Source organism: Trachymyrmex septentrionalis, unplaced genomic scaffold, assembly GCF_001594115.1.
Source record: "Trachymyrmex septentrionalis isolate Tsep2-gDNA-1 unplaced genomic scaffold, Tsep1.0 scaffold2, whole genome shotgun sequence".
NCBI lineage: Eukaryota > Metazoa > Arthropoda > Insecta > Hymenoptera > Formicidae > Trachymyrmex > Trachymyrmex septentrionalis.
In genome coordinates this window covers 1,934,257-1,956,728 of record NW_017305179.1, presented here as the reverse complement: position 1 = coordinate 1,956,728, position 22,472 = coordinate 1,934,257, and the positions used below count along the sequence as shown (strand labels likewise).

Genomic DNA, 22,472 nt, shown 5'->3' with positions numbered 1-22,472 from the left:
TATATATATATAATTACTTATCTTCTTTATGAAATTTTGAGGCAAAATGGTGTTTGTGGCACTATAATACTATAATCATTATAATTTTGCTTATATGTCATTATTGTGCATAACAATTTATTTTCAATATAAACATATTTAACAAAACATGAGACAGGCCAAAGAGTACAATGCAGATCATAACGCGTAATAAATCTAATAAATTATAAAACTTACGATTTTAAATACAAAATTTCGTACATTGTGACTCATCCGTTTTGGAGTCATCCTCAGCGAACATAAGATTCAAATAACCAATCACATCCTTTGTCAAATAGACGATTAAACCATTAGTGAACTGAACGGTTAAACTAGTACTGAATTCAACATTTTTCAGACTTGTGCATATATCAACAGATATTCGGTACTCCGATGAGCTCTCCTCTCTTCCATTATTGCACTTAGAAACGTACGAAATTTTGTATTTAGAATTTAAAATGTATGTCTCAATTTTATAATTTGTTAAATTTATTGCGCGTTGCGATCTGCATTGTACTCTCATTGACATGTCTTATGTTTTGTTAATTTTGCAAGCCTATTAATATTTCAATATTGTTAAACATATTTAATGTTTATATTGAACTCATTAATATGAATTCTCTTTTTATAGTCAAAGTAATCAACCATTAGAATGTAATATTTTAATTTGAATCAGACAAAATTTTTTAATGTTTAATAGATAAAATTAAATAACGATATAGAAAAATAATAAATTTCATATAAAAAAAAAGAAATGAATGATTATAAGAATTCATCTGCCACTATTGTAAATTATTTCTTACAAACTCTGAGGAATTGCAATCAAATTAGCAGTCTTGTAAATGGCTGGAATGGCGAAACCCAGTATTTAAGCAAAAAACTAATTTTTTCCCTATATTATTTTTTAAATTCCTGTTTTACTAATAATTAAAATTATTTTATGTGTTACACATAATTATCAATTTTAATTTATTTATTTGAACAGTAGATCGCGTATATTTTAAGTAATTAAAATAGCTAGATAATTTATGTAAGTGCAATAGATTAACATTTTATATGACTACACATGATAAATACAAAAGAACGAAATAATTAGAAAGAACCTATGCTATTAAAAAAAAAACTGCTATTTAAAATATATTTTTAATAAATATGTTATGTATTGAAAGATATTATCTATGAAAAAGTAATACATTTTAAGATATGTCGGTGAAAATTATGTAATTGTTTGAAAATTCACGTTTCCACAACTCAAAGATAAACATATTATTAAGTGGTGACAATGTACGTAGTTTTCTTTAAAATAATCTTTGAACTTTCTTCAATTCCTCCTACATTATATCATTCTATATTAATATTCGAAAAATCTTTGATATTTATTTTTTACCTACAAAAGTTAAAAAACTCGTAAATAACCTAAGATAATTGTTACAGGGAAATACTTTGCAATGATAAAAATAAATCATGAAAAAACGCTGGGCGCTACTCCGGGTCAGGTTTCGTCGAGTTTTCGTCATCGTGAGCTGGACTATGCCATGTGAGTCGTTCCTCATAAAATTTGATCACAATTTGTGGACACTTTTCGTTAGCAATGCGTGCAGGTACCAGATCTGCATCGTCTGTTCCTTTCCATTTCATTAAGAACATCAGTTCACCGCTGGAATCTGTCGCTCCGATAATACGCTCGGGCTCCAGATTTCTATCAAATCCTATAAAGTTAAAGGCATATTCATAATACATTGAAATATTGGTTTGCTTCAAGTATTTTGATATCATTTTTTAAAAAACAAGGAAAATGATACAAAAAAAACTAAAAATAAATAAGAACCAAAAATTTTCGATGCTTCCCTTTACCTTCCAGCTTCTTTTCTTCCACTGCTGCCTTTTTCTTGGCCTGAGTGGGCGTCGGTGTGTTGTTGCTTTTTCGTTTCTTTTGTTCTTTTTCTTCATGACGTTTCCCAGATGCACTTCCATCCTTCTTCTTCCGTTGTTCTTCAAACTGAGCGATCAAATCTGGACAATCTAAATTTTCCTCTGGCTCCCATGTGTTTTCGTCGTTGGAATATCCTTTCCATTTTAAGTAATATTCCACCTGTAATCCAAACAATTTTTTAAAAATTAAAATGACACCTTATATTAAATGATGAGATATCATGTAATAAGATTTTACATACTTTTCCCTTCACGATTCTTCTGTCTAAGACTTTCTCCACACTAAATTCCTCTTCCGTCTCATTATCCGTTGGAGAATCCTTTACTTTGCTCATGGTATATACTGCAAATGTAAAAATGAAATAAGTCTTTTTGTAAATACTTATAAAAATTAAAAAAAGAAAAACATCCACATAAGGCCTGTTTTTCATAGCTGAACTAGTACACTTTTGCTTGTGCTTGTTCACTGCAAGTAATGAAAATCTATGGGTTTTCAGCAGAGAGAGACACTTTATAACTATTATAAAAAAATTCTTCAATACAATTGGTTCTTGCTGTTGCTTCCTTATGGATCTAAATGTATAAACCAATCATACTGAAGAAGTTTATAATAATTGCAAAGCTGCTTTCTCTGCTGAACACAGCATATAGTATATGTAACATGAAATACAGATTTTCAACACTTGCAGTGGAGAAGGAAATATAACTCTTAGGCTCGATTGCACCAACGTTATTTTGATTTTAAGTGAGGCTTAAAACTCTTTCTGTCTGTCTCTTTTTGGATTTAAAATGAGACAGATAGAGTTTTAAGTCTCGCTTAAAGTCAAAGTAACATTGATGCAATTGGGCTTTAGAAAGATATCCATCGGAGATAAAAGAAATCAGTAGCCTAAAATCGGATAAAGATACAAACAATATAAAACAAGTACATTTCAGAGCGAGGAACTGTTAGTCGTTTTGTTGTTGTGTAAGAATATGATAAGCTTTCATCTGATCGCACGTTTCAGTATTGTAAATAAAAGAACTGACGAGAAATTGCGCTAGAACGCAGACTCTATACCGGCGCGGCGTAGGACTGGTATGATGCAGTATGATGCACGACGCGGTCGCATGCTAAATCGACTCCAACATGTAACGTGTTGTAACGCAATGCGAATTAGGATGACGGCGAACGGGGTGGACATGGAATTATATGTGGCGACGAGCCGCGACGTGATTGCTTGAAAATGATTATGTCGCAAGATACGCCGCGGCTTGGTCTAAAATGGCGGCATTAGCGGCGACGCGCTCGCCGGTGTTTCTCTTCTTCTCTTTTTAAGAATCGCGACATTGCTTGTGTCCCGTATAATGTCGATGACATTTGCGAGCTCGATAGTGTATTCGAAAACATAAGGAACTCACCTGGGTTTGTTTCAATGTACAAGGATCGCGAACTCTAAATCACCTCGATGTAGCCTTCTCTCTCTCTAAATCTTTCGTTGCGAGTGGCTCCGAAGTCATTGCCGCGAAAAAGTCAGTCTGGCCAAACTGTTGGCATGAAAATTTCTTTGTAGGAAAAAACGGCTGCCTTTCGCAATGTTCCTATAGGATTTGCTTCAAAATTTCGCATCGTTTGAAATTATTCAAAACTTTTGCAAAATTCTTGCAACTTTTGTGTTGATAAATGAGAAAGAGAGAGAAGGAGAAGGTTCTCAATGGGCGCTTTCAGAGGACTCAACAGTTCAGCGGGCTCAACAGTTGAGCGCTCGCTGTTATTGGTGTATTCTTCTAGATTTAAACTTCTGATTAGATGAGCTAAAAGAATACACCAATAACAGCGAGCGCTCACTCAACTGTTGAGTCCGCTGAACGTAGCCATTGATACATGGAATTTTTTTATTGGATCACCGACGAGATACTATTAAGGTGCCTTTTTCTGCAAACTCTCGATGCTCATTTTCGGCGTCAAAATAAGTCACGTGATAGAAATTGACGAATATGAGGCTCTGCACAATAAAAGGAACAGAGAACAGAGAATAAGAATTTCAACCTATCAGAAACTGTGTATTCTATAATACATGATAGGTTGAAATTCTTATAGCATATTCGATTTACTGACTCGACCTGATTCCGAGTCAATGGTCTGTTTTGTTTAGCTGCAAAAGAAGAGCTAAATTGTGCAAGAAATGCAGCTTAAAGCGAAGAGCATAGACTCTCGCATAATGCATAACACGTAAAGCCAGTTCTACATTACTTGCAAGTTGATTACAAGTTTGTTGCGACAACCAATCTGAAGCATTTTGAAATCAACTTCATATTGGCTGTCGCAATAAACTTACGAGTTTGCAACTAATGCAGAACCGGCTAATGCATAAGAAAATGTACCAGTCAAAGTCCTTTATTTCTTTCCTTTCCATAAAATAAAGAACTCTGATTGGTTGGATTTCTTATGTCTTATGTACTATGCATTATGCAAGAATCTGTGCTCAAATTCTCAGTCAAGGTAATATTTTTCGCAATAAAATAATTATTTTTTAAAAATTATTTTTATTACTTTTTTATTTACTATTTAATATTAAATTAGCCAATTTGCAATATGAACAATATATATATATATATATATATATATATTTTTTTTTTTCCCATTATTCAATGAGAATCAAAACATGTCTCTTGGTGCAAAGTGTCCGTATCTGTACGAAGTTTCAAGTTAACTTGAAGGTTTGTTTTTTTTCTTCTCTTGCTCTGAGCTAATTGAGTGGCTCAAAGTAGAGAAGAGTTTTCAAATTTTTCTAGAAATTCTCTATCTTGTACTATAGTTAATCAATACGCTTGAAAAATTTGCAGTCCACATGACTAAATAAAAATACATAAAAAATAGGAAAATTCTGACTGACCGATCAGAAAACGCTTCGGAACATTTGTAGTGCCAAAGTGAACCGTATTAAAATATCACGTGCTAACTGTCGCGTTTTGTTTGATGAACTTGGTGAGTCTGGCGTGGTGTGGCGTGGTAGTGGCAGGGTCTCTCGGAGTTTTGGGTGCATCAAAGTCGTTAAAATAGCATTTGTCAAGGTAACGGTATGTATTAAATAATAATACGCATTGAGCTAACTTTAGAGATTAAATGATTGATTTTCATTATGTTTACAGCGAAACAACACAGCGAGATGGCTGCCCGCTCGGTTTTAAGGTATCTAAAACCCAAGCCCGTGATATTTCAAAGTCATCGGTGCGCATCTCTGTCAGGCTTTGATATTCAGCATAAAACTCCCACGATCAAGAAAGTGATGCCCATACCAAAGGCCCATTACGGTGGCAGACACACTGTTACCATGCTACCTGGAGCTGGCATTGGACCGGAGTTGATGGGTTATGTAAAGGAAGTGCGTAGATCATCGTTCTTGAATTGATGGCTCTAAGGTTTGGTTTTACTAATATAAGATTAACTTTGATCTCGTTTAATTTATTTTTTATCTTTTTCTAATTCTAAAGGTGGGGGAGCGCAGTCTTGCATAATACATAATACATAAAAAATGCATAATACATAATGCATAAAAAATGAACCAATTAAAGTTTTTTATCTCCTTCCTTTCTTTGAAATAAAAGACTCTGATTGGTTGATTTTCTTATGCTTTGTGCATTGTGCATTATGCAAAGGTCTGTGCATTGGCCTTAAAAATTAAAAAAAGATAAATAGTAAGTTAAACTGAGATATAGGGCTTCTTTCATTAACTTTTTATTAAATTAATCAACAATCAACTTACAGAAGTATCAACAGCAATTGAATGTATCAAAATGTCTCTCTCTTTTAAGACAAACTGTTTACGCATGATTGAGTTAACCATCGATTAATAGTAATCAAAGTTGGTGAAAGAGGTCCTACAGTTAATCTTACTATTAAATATAGTGGTAGAATTGGGCCTTAACAATGCAAGAATACATTAAATAGAAGGAGCAATCTCTTCTCATCAATCTCTTATCTAAACCTGATATATTAGAGATAATATTTACAATTTCTTTGTTTCAGGTTTTTAAATATGCTGGCGTACCAGTGGACTTTGAAGATGTCGAGATCGATCCCAACGCGGATGACAATGCCGATTTAGATTTTGCAATTACATCAATACGCAGAAATGGAGTAGCTTTAAAGGGAAACATAGAAACGCGCAGTACAGTAGCTGGTGTCCTTTCTAGAAATGTTGCTCTGCGAAATGAGCTCGATCTTTATGTGAATGTTTTACATTGTGTATCTTATCCGGGTGTAAACTCACGTCAGAAGAACATCGATATTGTTATTGTGAGGCAGAATACCGAGGGTGAGTATTCCATGTTGGAACATGAGAGCGTCTACGGCGTCATTGAAAGTATGAAAGTCATCACGAATTTCAACTCTGAACGTGTCGCCCGTTATGCGTTTGAATACGCCAAGAGGAACGGCCGCAAGAAAGTTACAACAGTTCATAAGGCGAACATCATGAAGCTGTCAGATGGACTTTTCTTAGAAATCTCGCGGCAGGTAGCCAAGGATTATCCGGAGATCATTCACAACGATATGATTATTGATAATTGTTGCATGCAACTTGTATCAAATCCACATCAGTTTGATGTTGTATTAACGACCAATCTGTATGGTGCCATAGTATCGAATGTGGTATGCGGTTTGTTGGGTGGTGCCGGTTTATTAGCTGGCAAGAACTACGGCGACCATTACACGATCTTCGAGCCAGGCACTCGTAACACCGGTACCAGCATCGCTGGCAAGAACATCGCTAATCCGATTGCGATGCTGAATGCCGCAGTGGATATGTTGCGTCATTTAGGCCACAAACATCATGCTTCTGTTATTCAGAATGCAATCAACAAAACTATTAATCAAGGAATACATACTCGCGATCTCGGTGGCACTGCAACGAGCAGAGACGTCGTTGATAATATTTTGAAACACATCAAAATCGCAACCACTTAAAAAGACTGAAAATTATTCTAGCTAAAAATCTCTTGTAGCAACTGTCTATGGAAAGTGGCGAGCTCGAAGTATATATATATATATATATACATACCAAGAATCTTGTGTGATTTCTAGTGAGATAAAATAAAGGATATGTATGATAAGCTAGTTAGGATAATTACTGAATATGGAATGTTCCGACAATATGCGAAAACAAAATTTCATCTATTGGCTCGAAACTGCGAAATATTTCTCTTCCATAAAATCATTGCTCTTAAATAATTGGATGCATTTTGGCTTCCTATCGCAAATATGCTCTGTAATATAGTTAATAATTTGTTTAATAATTGGAACTTTGTAAAATATTTATTGTACATTGTAAGTAGTAGCAGTTCCTATAGATGAATTTACCAAATATTATCACTGTGAGAGTAACTTGTATGAAATGTAAAATACTTGTTACACCTTACCATTCAAAGAATACTCACTGATATTCGTGCGTAAGAAAAAATAATCATAATTTATTAAGCTGACAAATATTCATATGCCGCCTTAGTACAATTTTATCTAGTTGAATTAAAACTGACACAAAATGTAAAAAAATTACACTTTACTGTTAAGATAATCGTTATATTGTAAAGTGTACATATCGCCACGTTCATAAATAAAATGTAAAAATTTACATTTCTCTAAAGTACTTTGTACTAATTCTGTAATAATTGTAATGCTAATTCTTCATCGGCTTGTAAATAAGCAATATTAGATACTTTTTGTTTCTTCTTGATCCCCTTGTATTCCTCTTGCGTTATCAATTTTCTCTTGAAAGGGCTATAACAGAAAGAGTTAAATTTTTAAGTTTTCCAACATAGTTTATATATATAAGTATAAATTATGTGATTTTTATATACTTGTGAGCTATGCTTTCTTCCTCAGATATTTGATCTTCTTCAGACTCGTTAGAAGACGATATTTTTTCGTCTCCATTTTGTTTGCCATATATCTTATCCGGATCAGGTAACCATGAAAGATCTGGACCATCACTAGCTTCACTTTCGGTATCGTAATCATCGTCTGCATCTTCGCTCTCTTCATCGTTTGTTTCCGTTTTCTTGTTAATTTTCAGTTTCCTCTTCTTCTCTCTGCGTTTTTCTTTATTCTTTTCTCTATATCTTTGTTTGTCGAACTGATCCTCTTCGCGTAAAACTTGCTTGGCCATTTCGATATTAATTCCAGAATCGACTTCATTCTCGTACTGCCGTGCTAATTCTGACATTTTTATTTTGGCAGAATCAACTAATTCCTGGGACATAAATATTCTCATATGCAGATAAACGATTAGAAAAAAAATTAATGTAGACAAATAAGTTCAGCTTTTGCTAATCTCAAAATTATAATAAGATTATAAACCATAAATTTACGTTGTATAATAGAATATGTAATAATTTATAGTATAAAATTCTTACTTGGCCCTCATCATCAAATATAGTCTTTTTATTAGGTATAATCTTCTTTTTGAGAATCTTCTTAGCGAGTGCAACTTTTGTTATAAATTTCTTTTTGTTTGAAGTATTTTTATCTTCATTCTCTGTCATAGGAATATCATCGATATCTATATTTTTTCTTTTTATAGTTAATATGTCTTCGTCATCACTATCATCTAAAAAAATATAGATTACACATAGTTAAACGTATTTTTTTTTGTAAATAAAAAATAAGGAATCTATAATATATCTTAAAAAGTGATTTTCAATTTTCTTACTAATCTGAAGAGCAGCAGTTTTTTCCTCTTTAATTATTCTTTTTTCACTACTTTTATTAGAAATATCACTTTTGTCAGAGTTATTTCCACTATTTTCCTGATCGCTGTTATCTGCCGAATTGATTGAAGTTTGATCTATCTCTTTTTCAGTTTTGACATCATTACTTGACATTTTCTTCTGCATTCTTTGTAAGAATCGAATTCTCGGAGGTATGGCTAAACCTAACGATCTGTAAAAAATTCTACTATGAAGAAATATTCAAGAATGATTCATATCCGATGATGAATAATTTAAAAAATGCTCACTTGGCAAATTCATCTGTGTTTAAAGCGTGCACATTGAAGATTTCTTTATCCTTCATTAAGAAAACTGATTTGATATATGATACAAAGGCTCTCTGAGCTGTTTCTTTCAATGTTACGTCTCGCGCTAATAAAGCTTCCAGCTTACGATGCGGTGACTGCAGTTTGTTTGGATTAATCCTAAACATAGAGATAGATGAGTAACGAGTGCAAATAAGTTAAAACAAAATTTACATAAAAACCTTACTTTATCATATTTATTGGGATTTTACGTTGCTTAAGTCTCTCGATTATCATTTCTTCGGATGGTAACAACACTAGAAGAGATTCACCACCACTTTTAAATCTGGCAGTCCTGCCTGCTCTGTGTATGTAGGCATTGACGTCTTCCGGACAATCCATTTGGACTACCCAATTTACAGCAGGAAAGTCTACAAAATTATAGTTATTATGATTATTAAAATTGTAAGAACTAAAAGAAATAATACACACAGTGTATACTTCAATGTGACAAGAAATTCTTTCGTACAAAAATTTACAAATATTTTAAACAATATTTTGCAGAGCAGAATTTAATTACCTAATCCGCGGGCAGCAATATCAGTCGCGAATAAAATAGCGTGTTGTTTCTTGCAAAAAGATTCGTAAATATTCATTCTTCTCAGCTGATGAAGAGTGCCATAAAGAGCTAATAAACTAATGCCTGGCCGTAATCGGCAAAACGCTTCGTATATATACTTCACCTAAAATTTTTGATTATCAAATGTCAATTCATGACAATTCGTCATTAATATAAAAATAATTACTTGTTTACAGCTAGAAAAGAACACAATAATCTTCTGCTTCGTATGATTTCTTATAAAAGACCACAGCATCGCTAGCTTATCTTCCAAGGAACATATGATGTAACTTTGTTGCAGGCCTTCTGGTGTGGTATGTGCAGAATGTTCATGCACAGATACATACAATGGATCTTTCAAACTTAACCTCGCCAGATCTTTCACAGATCTAATAAAAATATAAAATACAATCAATAACATTATGACATAAAATTTTAATTCTATAAAATTATTTTTCAATATATACTTTGTTTGAGTTGCTGAAAAGAGCAAAGTTTGCCTTTTAGGGGGTAAGTTCTCAATAATGGAGTTCATAGTTTTCTCAAAACCCATGTCTAAACAACGATCTGCTTCGTCTAACACTAATATCTGTAAATAATTATATTTCCATTAACTTTTATTTCTTCAAGAGCATATAATTTATTTAAGAATAAAAGAAAATATTAAACAATTACCTGCATATTCACACAATTGAATAATGGATTTTCGTCCATATGCTGGAGCAGACGTCCTGGTGTACATATAATTATATTGCACTGGTCCATACGTTTCCTTTCAAACTTTAAGTCTTTTCCCCCTATAATTAAGCCTGCTGAAATACTATGGTATTGACCCACTTTTCGCAATGTCTCATATATCTGATAAGCTAGCTCTCTCGTTGGTGTAATAATTAGTGAGCCTAGTCCATCCAGTCTTGTCCATTGTTTGCAGTACAAAATTTCCAATATCTGGAACATTTTATTAAACATGAATTCAATATATTGTAACAGTTAAAAATATATGGAAGACTCGTACTGGAATAAGAAAAGCCAGTGTTTTGCCACTGCCGGTTTTTGCAGCTCCTAAGATATCGTTGCCCTGCAAGGCCAAGCCGATGCTTTGCTTCTGGATATCTGTCATTTCGATATAGTTGTTCTCTGTTAAACCCTTTAAGGTAATCCTCGATAAGGGGAGATCACTGAACTTTGTTGTTTTTGTAACATCTATCTATAATTTCATGTTCCTTTAAATTGTTATGTCACATCACATAGTACTATTGAAATGTGCCTACTTACAGTGTTATATTTAGACTGCAATGTCTCAATTATTTTACTTTCTGGTGTCCGCTTCTTTTTCATATACGCCTTTATTTTTTTTTTGTTAGCCATAGTCATTTATTTCTCTCCGTTTTTTCACTTACTGAACAATAAATATCACTTCGTTTTTTAAACTAATCTATATGTTCTTCAATGTTATTCTCAAATGTTTTCTCTCTCTCTCTTTCTGCTTTCTCTACGACACGTGTTTGTTTCATTGAATATGCGTTTAATGAATGCGTTCAATGAAACAACGATTGAATAAATGAGAAGCATAAAAGTGCTGCCCCTTACTGTGAAAATAGATAAACTAATACAAAAATTACTTATGTTGGTATATTGTAATTAAATATAAATTTAGATAACTGTCGACAGTCGGTAAAGTTAACAGCAAATTTATCGTTAATTAGTAACAGTTCGGTAATTATCAACAGTAAAAATTTACCAATTTTGCTTTTGTATGTGATAATTTATATTATTTATATCAAGATTTTTTTGCTTTTATGTAAAATCTATTGTTTATGTATGTATAGGGATGTTGCAGACTATCAGGTTTAGCATTTACGCGTAAAATATAAATAATAATCTATATCTACGTGCATACAATGTAAAGTAATCATGTAAACAATTTAATATATAATATATAGATCATTAAAATCTATCCATATAAATCTATCCATATAACACAGATCTCCAAGTGACGGATAGTAAGATGTCAAGAGGACATTCTTTTGTCGCATCTGAATAATAATATTTCCAAGAATGTATGTCTCTCGGATAACGTGTGCTGTATGGGTATCCTTTGTTATTGCACCGGAAACACAGTAGGGCAGATATTTTTATATTATATTAATTAATACACATCAGGAAGATTAAATAAATAAAAAGATATTAAAAAAAAAGAACATTTTTAATTCTAAAAAAATCATATAAACATGCAATTGGAAATTGGCGCTGTAAACGGTGCGCAGTTTTTATTTCTTTAAATTAATACATATTATATATTATATCATTACTTGTACATGTTTCGGTTAATCTTTTAGCCTTCTTCAGCATTTACAATATATGTTCCAACATGCTGTGATTATCCATGAATTTTATAAAAGTCGATGTTGAATTAACAGTCGATATCATTGTGTGGTAGTAACATTCATCCATTTTAGAATAAAAATTCCCGTTTAAAAAAATTTGAAAGCTGGATGGTAGTGAATGACTGGAAATCTAATTAATTATAAATAATAATTAATAAAAAACATTTTTATGTTATGGTCAAGAAAGACTTACTCCACAGTGATGTAACCGACGATTATATTGGTCAATTATTAAAATAATAAAATAAGTAGTAATAATAAATTAATTTATAATAAATTTAACGGCGTAGTCAATGATAAAATTGTGATAGAATTGAATATAAACGATAATATAATTTAACAAATTGTCATTGATTAACAAGAAACTACGAAAAAAATTTTCATTATAAAATAAATTTACTAATAAAATATTATTATTAAGAATAAACATCATAATTACAATTTTTAATATAAATTAAAATGTTAATTATTATTGGTTAAGATAAATAGAGATTTCTTTTATATCAAACCTTTATTATATAACAGAAGAAGAAATATGAAGATACTAATCAAAACGCATGCGCAATGAGGGGATATGAGATGACAAAGTTCATAATAACTATAATACTTCGGTCACTGACCATTACGCTTCTTAATTGCTATATAGCGTGCTCTTCTTAAAGATATATTCACGCAATTTTTTGTATCTACTCTTTTAGAGTAATTATAAAACGGATAGAAATGAGACAAAAATATGTTCTGTAAAATTAAATTTGTATATTCAAAATCATAAATTAGTTTGAAAAGTTAGCTATTTGATTTCTTTGTTTTTTATTCTATTTCCACATAATATATCTAATATATGTTATAATTATTTGATATATTCTCTCTCTCTCTTCACACATAAAAGTAATTAAATAATTTTCTTAATTGTGAATACAGCGTGTGATATAATATTCTTGGCAAATGCCATTGCTTCAAGGAAGCAATGTATGGATCAGTTAAACAGAAAATTTCTAAGAAATGAGTTATGCCAGCTATTTAAACGATTTTTAATTCGAACTGATAAAGAAAATAAACAGAAAACTTAAAATTGCCACATAAAGTTCTTATAATAAAAATTAGAAATTCATAGTTTCAGTTTTATAAAATAAATTTTTATCGATTTCTTGTAATTTATGTTTGCAACTCATAGTGATGCTCTCGATTATATCATGTCTAAAGGAAAGGAGGGACTAACCCGATGACACTGCACCCTGCGATCTGTCTCCTCTATGTCATATATGAATCAGTGTTAATAGAAGAGATATGGAACCATCACTAAAAAGTACATGTATGGAACGCAAGTATCATCGAGGCGACAGTTGCATTTATGCATCGCAGGGGAAAACTAGACAGTAAGAGGAACGCAGTTTGAATAAGGGATAAGCAAAGAGAAAAGAGGAAATAGTTCAGAGAAGTAGCCATATTCGGGATTAATGTATTGTGTTAATCTCGAGGAGAGATGTTGAGAATTAAAGAAAGAGGAATAGAAACAACAGTTAGAAAGCAGGCATTCCGATGATCGGAAAAAGATCTCACATTATCACGAAGATCCTGTAATCGCGGACCTCGTGTGTCATATCTCTGATGAGCCCACGTGTATGAAAACGTATCGGAAAATTAGCTGAAGTATGTTTTGACAACGCGAGAAGATCATGCGGCTACTCGACCACACGAGAGGGCAATGGAGAACGCTGCGATCCACGTGGATCATGCTTCTTGTACATTCATTGTTTTTGATGTTGCTCATCCTATCCGGTTTGCAGCGAAACGCAGTGGATGCTGCGCTGCAAGATGCATGTAAGTTTTGAAATATTTCTCAATATTTAGCAATATTTAGCACTTCGTGTGTCTTGCTGCAAAATGAAATTTTGGGTTTAATGCTTTTTAGAAATGTCGAGTGATCGCGAAAATTTGCCTTTAAATTTTTCTCGATCGTAGTTATATCTTATGAACCTATTTTATTTTTAATGTAATTAAAAGTGTATCTCTCTCTCTCTCTCTCTCTCTCTCTCTCTCTCTTGCCATAGTTATTCAGTTTCAAGTTTTGAAATGTATAGAAAGATTTCCAAAATAAGAAGGATTTATAAATATAGATTAAAATTCATTTTGTTTCCGAAATGCAATAGTGATAAAATACGATTATTATCGAACAGTTATAAAGATTTTTAGAACAAAAATGAATTCTATAATTAAATTTTATTAGGGTAATATGAATTATACATATATAATCTTTATAATAAATTTTTGCGAGATAAGCATAAGTTAAATAAGTTGAATAATAATTAACTTTGATAAATTTTTTAAGTGAAAATTATTTTTTGTCGAAAGAGAGAGAGAGAGAGAGAGAGAGAGAGAGAGATTGAGAAGAAAACTCACATTTCTTCTGAACAATATGAATTTATTGCCGGTAGTTGCGTTTCTAACTGATCTCTATTGCATTAATTAAGATGCGTATGTGTGGCATGCAAAGTTGCATGTTGCAGTCGAGTGGCATCTTCTTGAATTGGTCTAAACGTTCGTTCCAACGATTTGAGTTATGACTTGTAGGTTCACGGGTTACTGGGTTTCTAGTTGTGCCTATTATATCTGTCCGTTCTTATTTTTAGCCACGTGTCAATTATTCAATTGTTATGTCAAAAAATAAATAAATAAATAAAAATTTCTCTTAAAATTGAAGAAACAATAATTGCGTTAGATATCTATTATACTTGATGTCGTGCTGTTTTTAATTTAGCTACAATTTTTTTTTCAATTTAGCGAAGAATGTGACTGATATAATTGAAGCTATGGGGATGCAAGAGCAACTTTTCGGAGTGAGAAGAACGGAAAGTCGTTGCAGAGATGATACGATCGCGTACGATATTATGGAAGCTGCGATTCTGATGGCTCCTACCAATGTATTATTTCCGGCCGGAATACCACAAGATTTTTCTATCTTGGTTGTTGCAAAGCCGAGAGCTAACGAGTCAACGTCCGAAGGTAATGGTATATCATAATTATTCGCAGATAATTATAATTGGACACGCTTATATCTGTGCTTTCATTAAAGTGTCCATAATGATATTATTAATTTAACAAAGTACAGACTCTTTTATAAAAGATAGTATAAAATAATTTGAAAGTGATCTTAGATATTAAAAAATTCTGCCATATGAAATATACAAAATTTTGTCAATTTGTTTATTTAGCAAAATTAGTTTAAATATAATGGTTTACAAACATTTCCTGAATCTTTATTTAAACGGTTGAGTTTTGCTGTTGAATTTTATTAATAAGAACTACTCAAAGATTATTATTTTTGTCTTGTAAGTTGAAATCTTTGTTTCATTGATATTCGTAGATTACTCCACGTCGGTTCTTTTTACTATCTACGGTGATAGTGGCGAAGAACAGTTAATTCTTTCGTTGGGGCGCGACATTAAATTTTTGTATAGCATAAATCCGGACGACAGAAATGAACCTATTTCTTTTGATGTCAATACTTCCGACGGGCAATGGCATCGATTAGGAGTTAGTATTAAGGGAGATGCCGTTACGATTATTCTCGATTGCAATAGACATATTACGAAAAAATTGCGGAGGAATGTCGAGAAAACGATCGCTGGCATTCTTATGATTGGACAGCAACTTAAGGGCGATTTATATTTGGTGAGCGAAGAATTCAAGATAATATAATATCGAATAAAAAATATCACAAACAAGTTTGATAAGGAATTTTTACAGTTTGCTTCTTAAAGAGATTGTAAGATCTGTAATTAAACTTGATGATAAAAGTTAAGTTACAATTGTAAAATTTTATGACAAAATCGTTTTATATCTATTCAGGGAAGTCTTGAGATGCTGAAAATTGCTCTAAATCCAGATGCTGCTTACGAAATCTGTACAACGTTTGCGCCAGATTGTGAACGTGAATCAAGGTATGGACTGAATTATAATTCATCTTTCAACGAAGATGATTACGAAGAAGAAAACGAGAGTGAAGATGATAACCGGAATTTTCTACCTCATGGCACAATAACAAATACAATTAACGGTTTGACATCAGCGACAAAGAATTCCGTAAGAACAAATAAAATTAAATAAATGGAATAAATTAATATTTAAGAAGACTGATTTTAAGAAATAAATCTATAATAATCTTACAAAAATTTAAATTAATATTTTACTGTAATAATTTGAAGACATTAAATTAAACATTGTATTATTTAAAATGAAATTATATAAATGTGTGTGTGTGTGTGTGTGTGTGTGTGTGTGTGTATACACACACACACACATATATATATTTTCGACAGATATTATATTTGACAGATATTATATGAGTTTTACGATAAAATCTTAGTCTCACAGATATTGATGTTAAATAATTTCAGACATCTTACGAAGTGGAAATAACGACGATGGTGAATGTGTATAATGCGGAATCAAATCATCAGCAGAATTACGGAGAATCGACAAATAACCCTTACGACGAAGAATATATAAAGCGTTATAATACCCGAGGTTCACCTGGGCTTCGTGGGTTTCCTGGGCCGCCAGGAGTACCCGGTCCTTCTGGCGAGAAGGGCGAACCCGGACGAGATGGATTGCCCGGATTGCCGGGTGTATCTGGTCCGCCAGGTAACGTCTTCGTGGTACCCTCGTTGAATCAACAGGGCAACGAAAAGGGACCGGATTCTCAGGCAGAAATGTTGCGGCAGATGATATCACAACACATGCTTGCAATGAGAGGCGTAGAAGGCCCGATGGGTCTTACAGGTGTCCAGGGTCCAGATGGACCGCCTGGGCCTCAAGGTCAGAAGGGAGAACCTGGTGAAATCGGCGAACCTGGACTTAGAGGAGACCAAGGTACAGAACAAGTTTGTAACTCGCAAAAAATAGAATATAATTTTTTCTAACTTATCAATTTTTATATATATTTTTATAATTTTTGATGTATATTGTATATTAAGAGATTAATTAAAAGATTTTTAAATTCTTTCGTAGTTTATTTAAATTGCTGTTTCTCAAGGCTAAAAATCTTATGGAATGAATTTATTACAAATTATAAGATTTCTGTAAACCCGTCTCTTACATTAAAGAAAAATTTTTTACAGGAAGTTCTGGAAATCCTGGCAGAGAGGGTAGGAGAGGTCGTCCTGGCAGAGACGGCGAACGCGGTCTCAGTGGACTGCCAGGAATGAAAGGAGAGCAAGGGCAAATAGGATTACCAGGTCTACCAGGTGATAAAGGCGAGCGGGGATCCTCAGGTAAACCTGGTGAATCAGGTTTGCCTGGTCACGAAGGGATGCAGGGTGAGGACGGTCCTCCAGGTTTACCAGGTCTACCCGGTGAATTGGTAAATATGTTATTACAATTTCATTTTTAAAAAAGAATATTAAAAGATAATGCTGTTTTCAAATAAATATATTTATTTAGAATTTAAAATTTATTTTTTAAAAGGATACGTTTAAAAAATGTATGTACAATATATAGCAAAATATAATTTAAAAGCAATATTTTGTAAATATAAGTTATATTTGCGTAGAACGATAAGTAAAATTTAAACGGAATATTTATTCATATAGGGTCCGAGAGGGTTTATTGGATCAAGAGGTTTTCCTGGATTACCAGGCAATCCCGGTATTCCTGGAAACGAAGGGCCACCCGGTATTAAAGGTAATGTTGGTCCACTCGGTCCACCCGGTGCACCGGGACAATCAGGACCTACAGGTTCAATAGGACCACCTGGACCTCAGGGTCCACCAGGGCCGATCGGTTTAGTTGTAAGTTGTAGAAATGAATTACTTTTGTATAATAAAAAATTTTCGATTATACCACGATTTTGATTGTATTCAACATAATTAAACTTTTTTAAAAGGGTCCACAAGGAAAGCCAGGAATTCCTGGTCTTTCGGGTGCTGATGGATCTCCTGGACTTCCAGGCAATCCTGGAATTCTAGGGACAAAAGGCGAGCAAGGTCCACCGGGTTTACAGGGACCGATGGGATTTCCGGGTGTTCGAGGTGTAAAGGGCGATGAGGGGCAACGTGGTCTAGCGGGTGAACGCGGTGAAAAAGGTGATAGAGGTTTGGAAGGCGAAAAGGGCGACACCGGAGCGAAAGGAGAGCCCGGAACAACAGGTCCGCAGGGCATTCCTGGCCTTGAAGGTTTGGAAGGGCCGAAAGGTTTTGAGGGATTTCGTGGTGAGACTGGGCCCGCTGGTTTGCCTGGAGAAAAAGGGAAGATAGGCCTACCAGGGTACGCTGGTTATCCTGGAAATCCTGGAGAAAAAGGGGACAAAGGGCAACTAGGAAATCAAGGAGCAAGCGGTGATAAAGGAGAAAGAGTAATGTTGATAAATATACACAAAATTCTTAATATTGATTTTAATATTTCTTATTAAAAGACAAAATTGTTTTTATTTCTTTTTTTTTTTAAGGGAAACAACGGATTACAAGGAGAACGAGGTACAACAGGCCCACGGGTAAATTTTATTTTGCAAACGTATTTTATTTTATAATTACAAAATTAATTTGCATCTGCAAGTATAAATGTAATTAAAATTATTTTATTAATTATTTCAATCATATAAAATATCTAAAAATGGAAAACAAATAGTATCAAATAATTATATTAAATTGAATAACTTATTATAAATATTAGGGTTTTAGAGGAACTCGTGGAAGAAGAGGTGCGGAAGGGTTACCAGGGTCAAAAGGCGACACTGGTCAGCCGGGCCCCGCTGGACCGTCAGGAGAGATCGGGTCTCCTGGTGTTGAAGGTCCACGTGGATTCACGGGACCATCGGGTCCACTTGGTCTCGATGGAAAAGACGGTATACCAGGTCCACCCGGTGAGCGTGGTCCAACTGGTGAATCAGGATCTCCAGGACCTCCGGGAATTCCCGGTGTTATTGGTCTTCCAGGACCACCTGGAGAACTTGGTCAACCAGGTGAGCCTGGAGCATCTGGCAGTCCAGGAGCTCCGGGTGAAATCGGTATACCGGGTGAACAAGGGAAAGAAGGGCCGCCGGGTCCAGCCGGCTTGACAGGACTCAAAGGATCACCGGGTCCTGGCGGATTACCAGGATTTCCAGGTGAAAGAGGTCTAAGCGGTTTACCGGTTAGTTATATTCAAAATAAGGGTTGTAAGATGTAAATACTAATTATTATTTAATATTATTAGGTTGAGTAAAAAGTCATCGCATATTTTTTAGCTCAAAGTTGTATATACAATATTTTCGTCAATAATGAATGAAATTCAAATTTAAAAAAAGGGTTTTAAAGCTTGAAATCTCTACTTTTAAAAGCTTATCACATTTTTTAAGTTTATATGAGTTTGATAATTTTTACATACCAAAAACTACGAGCTGAAAAAGACGAAAAATTTTCTTCTCACTTTGTGGATTTGTAACGTGTCCAAAACGAATTTGAGAAAATTTTCGATTACCTATCGTGAAAGCTTGATACTTTCCCTACAAAATCGTTTTTTTTAAATATTCCTACGACTTTTGATTACTGAGTTATCGCGGATTAAATAAAAGAATTATTTTGACTTTAATTGCTCATAACTCCATTAAAAATTGTCGTATCGTATAATTTAAAAAAGAGATTTTTAAAGCTGAAACTTTACTCTATCAAGATATATTTATATTGTTGGTAAGAAAGTAATTGCGGTTTTTACTGATAGATGTCTTTTAAAAAAACGCGATGACTTTTTACTTAACCTAATAATAAACATTAATTATTACTTAATATTTAATTATGACAAGATTGTATATTTAATATTAATTGTAAATTCTAGGGATTGCCTGGCTTGAAGGGTGAAATGGGACCTATTGGAGCTCAAGGACTGTCCGGTGATAAGGGTATTCAAGGAGAACCCGGAAAAGACGGATCACCAGGTCCAGAAGGGAAACAAGGGCACAAAGGAGATGAGGGTTCCATCGGCCTCAAAGGCGAAAAAGTAATTATACAAATCAGATATATATAGTTACAACAATAAAAAGTATAGTATTTAGCGACAATGTAATTAAATAACAATATACAAATAAACTAGATTTATTTAACAGGGTGATCCTGGGCCAGTTGGACCTATAGGTCGTGACGGTCTACCGGGACAACGGGGTTTACCAGGCCCACCCGGACCAGTTGGTTCTCCGGGCGAAGACGGCGATAAAGGAAACGTAGGTCCACCTGGTGAAAAAGGATTCAAAGGATCTCAAGGGGACATAGTACGTACGACTAATTGAAAAGTAAAATAATTTTAAACTGTAAATTATTTTAATCATACTAACATAATATATAGGGTTTTCCAGGTCCGCAAGGAGTACAAGGACCACGTGGTGAATCTGGCTTGGTAGGTTCTCCAGGACAGAAAGGACCACCGGGTGAGATTGGACAGCGAGGGTCAAAAGGCGAGGACGGTCCGGTCGGAGCAACTGGACCTGCTGGATCTGTAGGATCGAGTGGTTTACCAGGTCAATCAGGTGTAAAAGGTGAAGTTGGAGATCCTGGAACTATTGGTCCTATAGGTCCTATAGGAATTCCGGGCGAGCGAGGTCCAAGAGGGTCCAAGGGCCTTAAGGGTACAGATGGTCCGACCGGTCCGGAGGGTCGTCAAGGCGAAAAAGGAGATGATGGAATGCAAGGAGCTCCCGGAAAGCCAGGACTAGAGGGAACACAGGTAATATAAATTATACATACTAGAAATTATACTCTAGAAATTTTGCTATAATAATAATAATATATATAATTTTGCTATAATATTATATATAATGTAATGCACTTAAGGGAGAAAGAGGTCTACCAGGAATAAAAGGAGAGGAAGGTAAATTAGGACTTCTTGGACTTCCTGGACTACGGGGATTAACTGGTCCCGAGGGACCAAAAGGTGATGCTGGATTACCTGGTCTTCCTGGTCCGCCTGGAGAACCCGGTCTCATGGGCGCGAAAGGCGAGCCTGGAAAGGACGGCGAGGATGGACGAGTAGGTGATCCTGGCGTACCAGGCGAAGATGGATTACCTGGCAAGGAAGGATTACCGGGTCCTCCTGGGAAATCGGTATAAAAATTTTACTTTACCCTTTAATAGAAAATATCTATTTTTAAATATAATATCTATTTTTAATTAATTAAAGACTAAGAAAGTAATTAGATATTTAAAAATACAATTTTAAATGAGTATTCCTAAATATTTAAAAAAATTTAAATTTATTAATACTATTAAATTCTAGGGTCCGGAAGGACCTGCGGGTCAGCAAGGTAATACAGGTTTGCCAGGAGAGAAAGGAGATATCGGTCTCCCTGGAGCGCCGGGTTTTGAAGGACCTGTCGGACCTCAAGGTCCTCCCGGTTTGTCTGGCTTACCAGGCGAAAGAGGTTTGCCAGGCGCGGCTGGGGAAAATGGTATTGTAGGTATGCCGGGAGCTGTTGGAGCTCCTGGAATTATTGGACCGATTGGTTCAAAAGGCCAGAAAGGTGATAAAGGTCGTAGAGGAATTAAAGGATATCGAGGCGAATCGGGACTGATTGGAATTAAAGGCGATCATGGAAAGCGGGGAGAGAAAGGTGATCGCGGACTTCCTGGGACACAAGGATTTAAAGGAAATCCTGGACATCCTGGTCAGGTTGGATCTAGAGGAGAACAAGGATTCGTTGGTCTACCCGGACTACCGGGACCGTCTGGGCTAAAAGGTAATGCTGGAAATGAGGGGATGCGAGGTGACGTAGGTCCGGCGGGTCCGCCAGGCCCACCAGGACCGCCTGGCTTGTCAATAGGACAATCCGATTTTGACAGAATAATACCATCGATATATCGTGATCAATCAGCCAGAAGAAAACGTGATGCTTTCGAGGACATGTAAGAATCCTAATTAAATCCTAAAATAAAAATCTATAAAACATTACATCAAAAGTACTCACTTTTATGACATTCTAAGTTTTACTTTTATACTTGCAATTACAATAAATTATAAGTTTGCATTAGCAAATTTAGATTTTAGAGATTTTTAAATTGTAGAGGAAAACTTAATTTTATTTTTATTCTTTTTTTTATCTATTTAGCGATGAAGAGGAGATGTTTGACAAAAAGCTTTCAGAAATAAAGAAAGCTTTTTATAATATACGACAGGAATTGCATTTAATGCGTAAGCCAATTGGTACCAGAGATAATCCGGCGAGGACATGCAGAGACTTGTTTTACGGACATCCCGATTTTAAGGATGGTAAAATTATTCTTTTTTATGTTATAATTTCAATCACGTATTCAAATTTTATAAGTAAAGTCCAATATATTTTGTAAACAAAATGATATCAATAACTTTCTTCTTGAAAGAAAATTCTTATTTCTGACATTAAATATTATTAATAGATATCATGAATTTTGTTAAATTTTATCCATATCTCAGTAATTTTATTTAAAAAAATGTAAAACTTTGTCTAAAAAGACATGAATTTTATTCTTTTATTTTATATAAAATTCGATTCTTTTAGAGAGTGAGAGGGGGGGGAGAGAGGGG

At 34.1% G+C, this 22,472-nt stretch overlaps 4 protein-coding genes across 9 annotated transcripts in view; 2 read left to right on the top strand and 2 right to left on the bottom strand.

Moving 5' to 3' along the window:
• The window catches only part of LOC108747462 (isocitrate dehydrogenase [NAD] subunit gamma, mitochondrial), an 11,263-nt gene extending 3,850 nt beyond the window's left edge, over window positions 1-7,413 (top strand). Inside the window, exons 1-3 of one of the 3 annotated variants that reach the window (XM_018484944.1) lie at window positions 4,919-5,004; window positions 5,083-5,315; window positions 5,960-7,413. In XM_018484944.1, the coding sequence (XP_018340446.1) occupies window positions 5,100-5,315; window positions 5,960-6,898 (1,155 nt within the window). In that variant the 5' untranslated portion in view covers window positions 4,919-5,004; window positions 5,083-5,099 and the 3' untranslated portion in view covers window positions 6,899-7,413. Of the gene's footprint in view, window positions 1-4,918; window positions 5,011-5,082; window positions 5,316-5,959 lie in introns of those variants that run through there. The other 2 variants (XM_018484943.1, XM_018484945.1) reach the window with 2 other exon arrangements.
• LOC108747464 (chromobox protein homolog 1-like) lies at window positions 1,323-3,442 on the bottom strand. Of its 4 annotated transcripts, none has more exons than XM_018484947.1 (4): window positions 3,352-3,442; window positions 2,193-2,293; window positions 1,867-2,110; window positions 1,323-1,727 (listed from the first exon to the last, which is right to left on the bottom strand). In XM_018484947.1, the coding sequence occupies exons 2-4, from the start codon at window positions 2,283-2,285 to the stop codon at window positions 1,501-1,503; spliced, it is 564 nt and encodes a 187-aa protein (XP_018340449.1). In that variant the 5' UTR covers window positions 2,286-2,293; window positions 3,352-3,442; the 3' UTR covers window positions 1,323-1,500. The 4 variants fall into 4 exon arrangements, with proteins under 4 accessions (XP_018340449.1, XP_018340454.1, XP_018340453.1 ...); XM_018484952.1 differs by having other exon boundaries at window positions 1,873-2,110; XM_018484951.1 differs by having other exon boundaries at window positions 3,395-3,411.
• Window positions 7,414-7,498: 85 nt separating the features above from the next.
• LOC108747463 (probable ATP-dependent RNA helicase DDX10) lies at window positions 7,499-11,116 on the bottom strand. The gene is made up of 12 exons (XM_018484946.1): window positions 10,837-11,116; window positions 10,577-10,768; window positions 10,237-10,509; window positions 10,029-10,150; window positions 9,749-9,950; window positions 9,523-9,685; window positions 9,190-9,373; window positions 8,946-9,122; window positions 8,640-8,869; window positions 8,344-8,537; window positions 7,789-8,180; window positions 7,499-7,708 (listed from the first exon to the last, which is right to left on the bottom strand). Exons 1-12 carry the CDS (start codon window positions 10,933-10,935, stop codon window positions 7,585-7,587), a joined length of 2,352 nt encoding a protein of 783 aa, XP_018340448.1. The 5' UTR covers window positions 10,936-11,116; the 3' UTR covers window positions 7,499-7,584.
• Window positions 11,117-13,624: 2,508 nt separating this feature from the next.
• The window catches only part of LOC108747461 (collagen alpha-1(XI) chain-like), a 9,888-nt gene continuing 1,040 nt past the window's right edge, over window positions 13,625-22,472 (top strand). Inside the window, exons 1-16 of the mRNA XM_018484941.1 lie at window positions 13,625-13,769; window positions 14,730-14,951; window positions 15,313-15,620; window positions 15,798-16,031; window positions 16,346-16,820; window positions 17,069-17,310; window positions 17,540-17,737; window positions 17,833-18,300; window positions 18,394-18,438; window positions 18,618-19,076; window positions 19,758-19,919; window positions 20,026-20,187; window positions 20,262-20,639; window positions 20,747-21,016; window positions 21,189-21,814; window positions 22,018-22,178. Coding sequence (XP_018340443.1) covers window positions 13,625-13,769; window positions 14,730-14,951; window positions 15,313-15,620; window positions 15,798-16,031; window positions 16,346-16,820; window positions 17,069-17,310; window positions 17,540-17,737; window positions 17,833-18,300; window positions 18,394-18,438; window positions 18,618-19,076; window positions 19,758-19,919; window positions 20,026-20,187; window positions 20,262-20,639; window positions 20,747-21,016; window positions 21,189-21,814; window positions 22,018-22,178 — 4,555 coding nt within the window. The remainder of the gene's footprint in view (window positions 13,770-14,729; window positions 14,952-15,312; window positions 15,621-15,797; window positions 16,032-16,345; window positions 16,821-17,068; window positions 17,311-17,539; window positions 17,738-17,832; window positions 18,301-18,393; window positions 18,439-18,617; window positions 19,077-19,757; window positions 19,920-20,025; window positions 20,188-20,261; window positions 20,640-20,746; window positions 21,017-21,188; window positions 21,815-22,017; window positions 22,179-22,472) is intronic.

Bases quoted from the DNA above. Each gene is read 5' to 3' on its own strand.
- LOC108747464 (XM_018484947.1), bottom strand. From the start codon at position 2,285: ATGAGCAAAGTAAAGGATTCTCCAACGGATAATGAGACGGAAGAGGAA. The intron at 2,111-2,192 runs GTATGTAAAATC...TTTGGATTACAG, and splicing joins GAAGAATCGTGAAGGGAAAA to GTGGAATATTACTTAAAATG. The intron at 1,728-1,866 runs GGAAGCATCGAA...TTAACTTTATAG, and splicing joins AAAGAAGCTGGAAGGTAAAG to GATTTGATAGAAATCTGGAG.
- LOC108747463 (XM_018484946.1), bottom strand. From the start codon at position 10,935: ATGACTATGGCTAACAAAAAAAAAATAAAGGCGTATATGAAAAAGAAG. The intron at 9,686-9,748 runs GTAATTATTTTT...CAAAAATTTTAG, and splicing joins TCTTTTCTAGCTGTAAACAA to GTGAAGTATATATACGAAGC. The intron at 8,181-8,343 runs GTAAGAATTTTA...TTTATGTCCCAG, and splicing joins TATTTGATGATGAGGGCCAA to GAATTAGTTGATTCTGCCAA.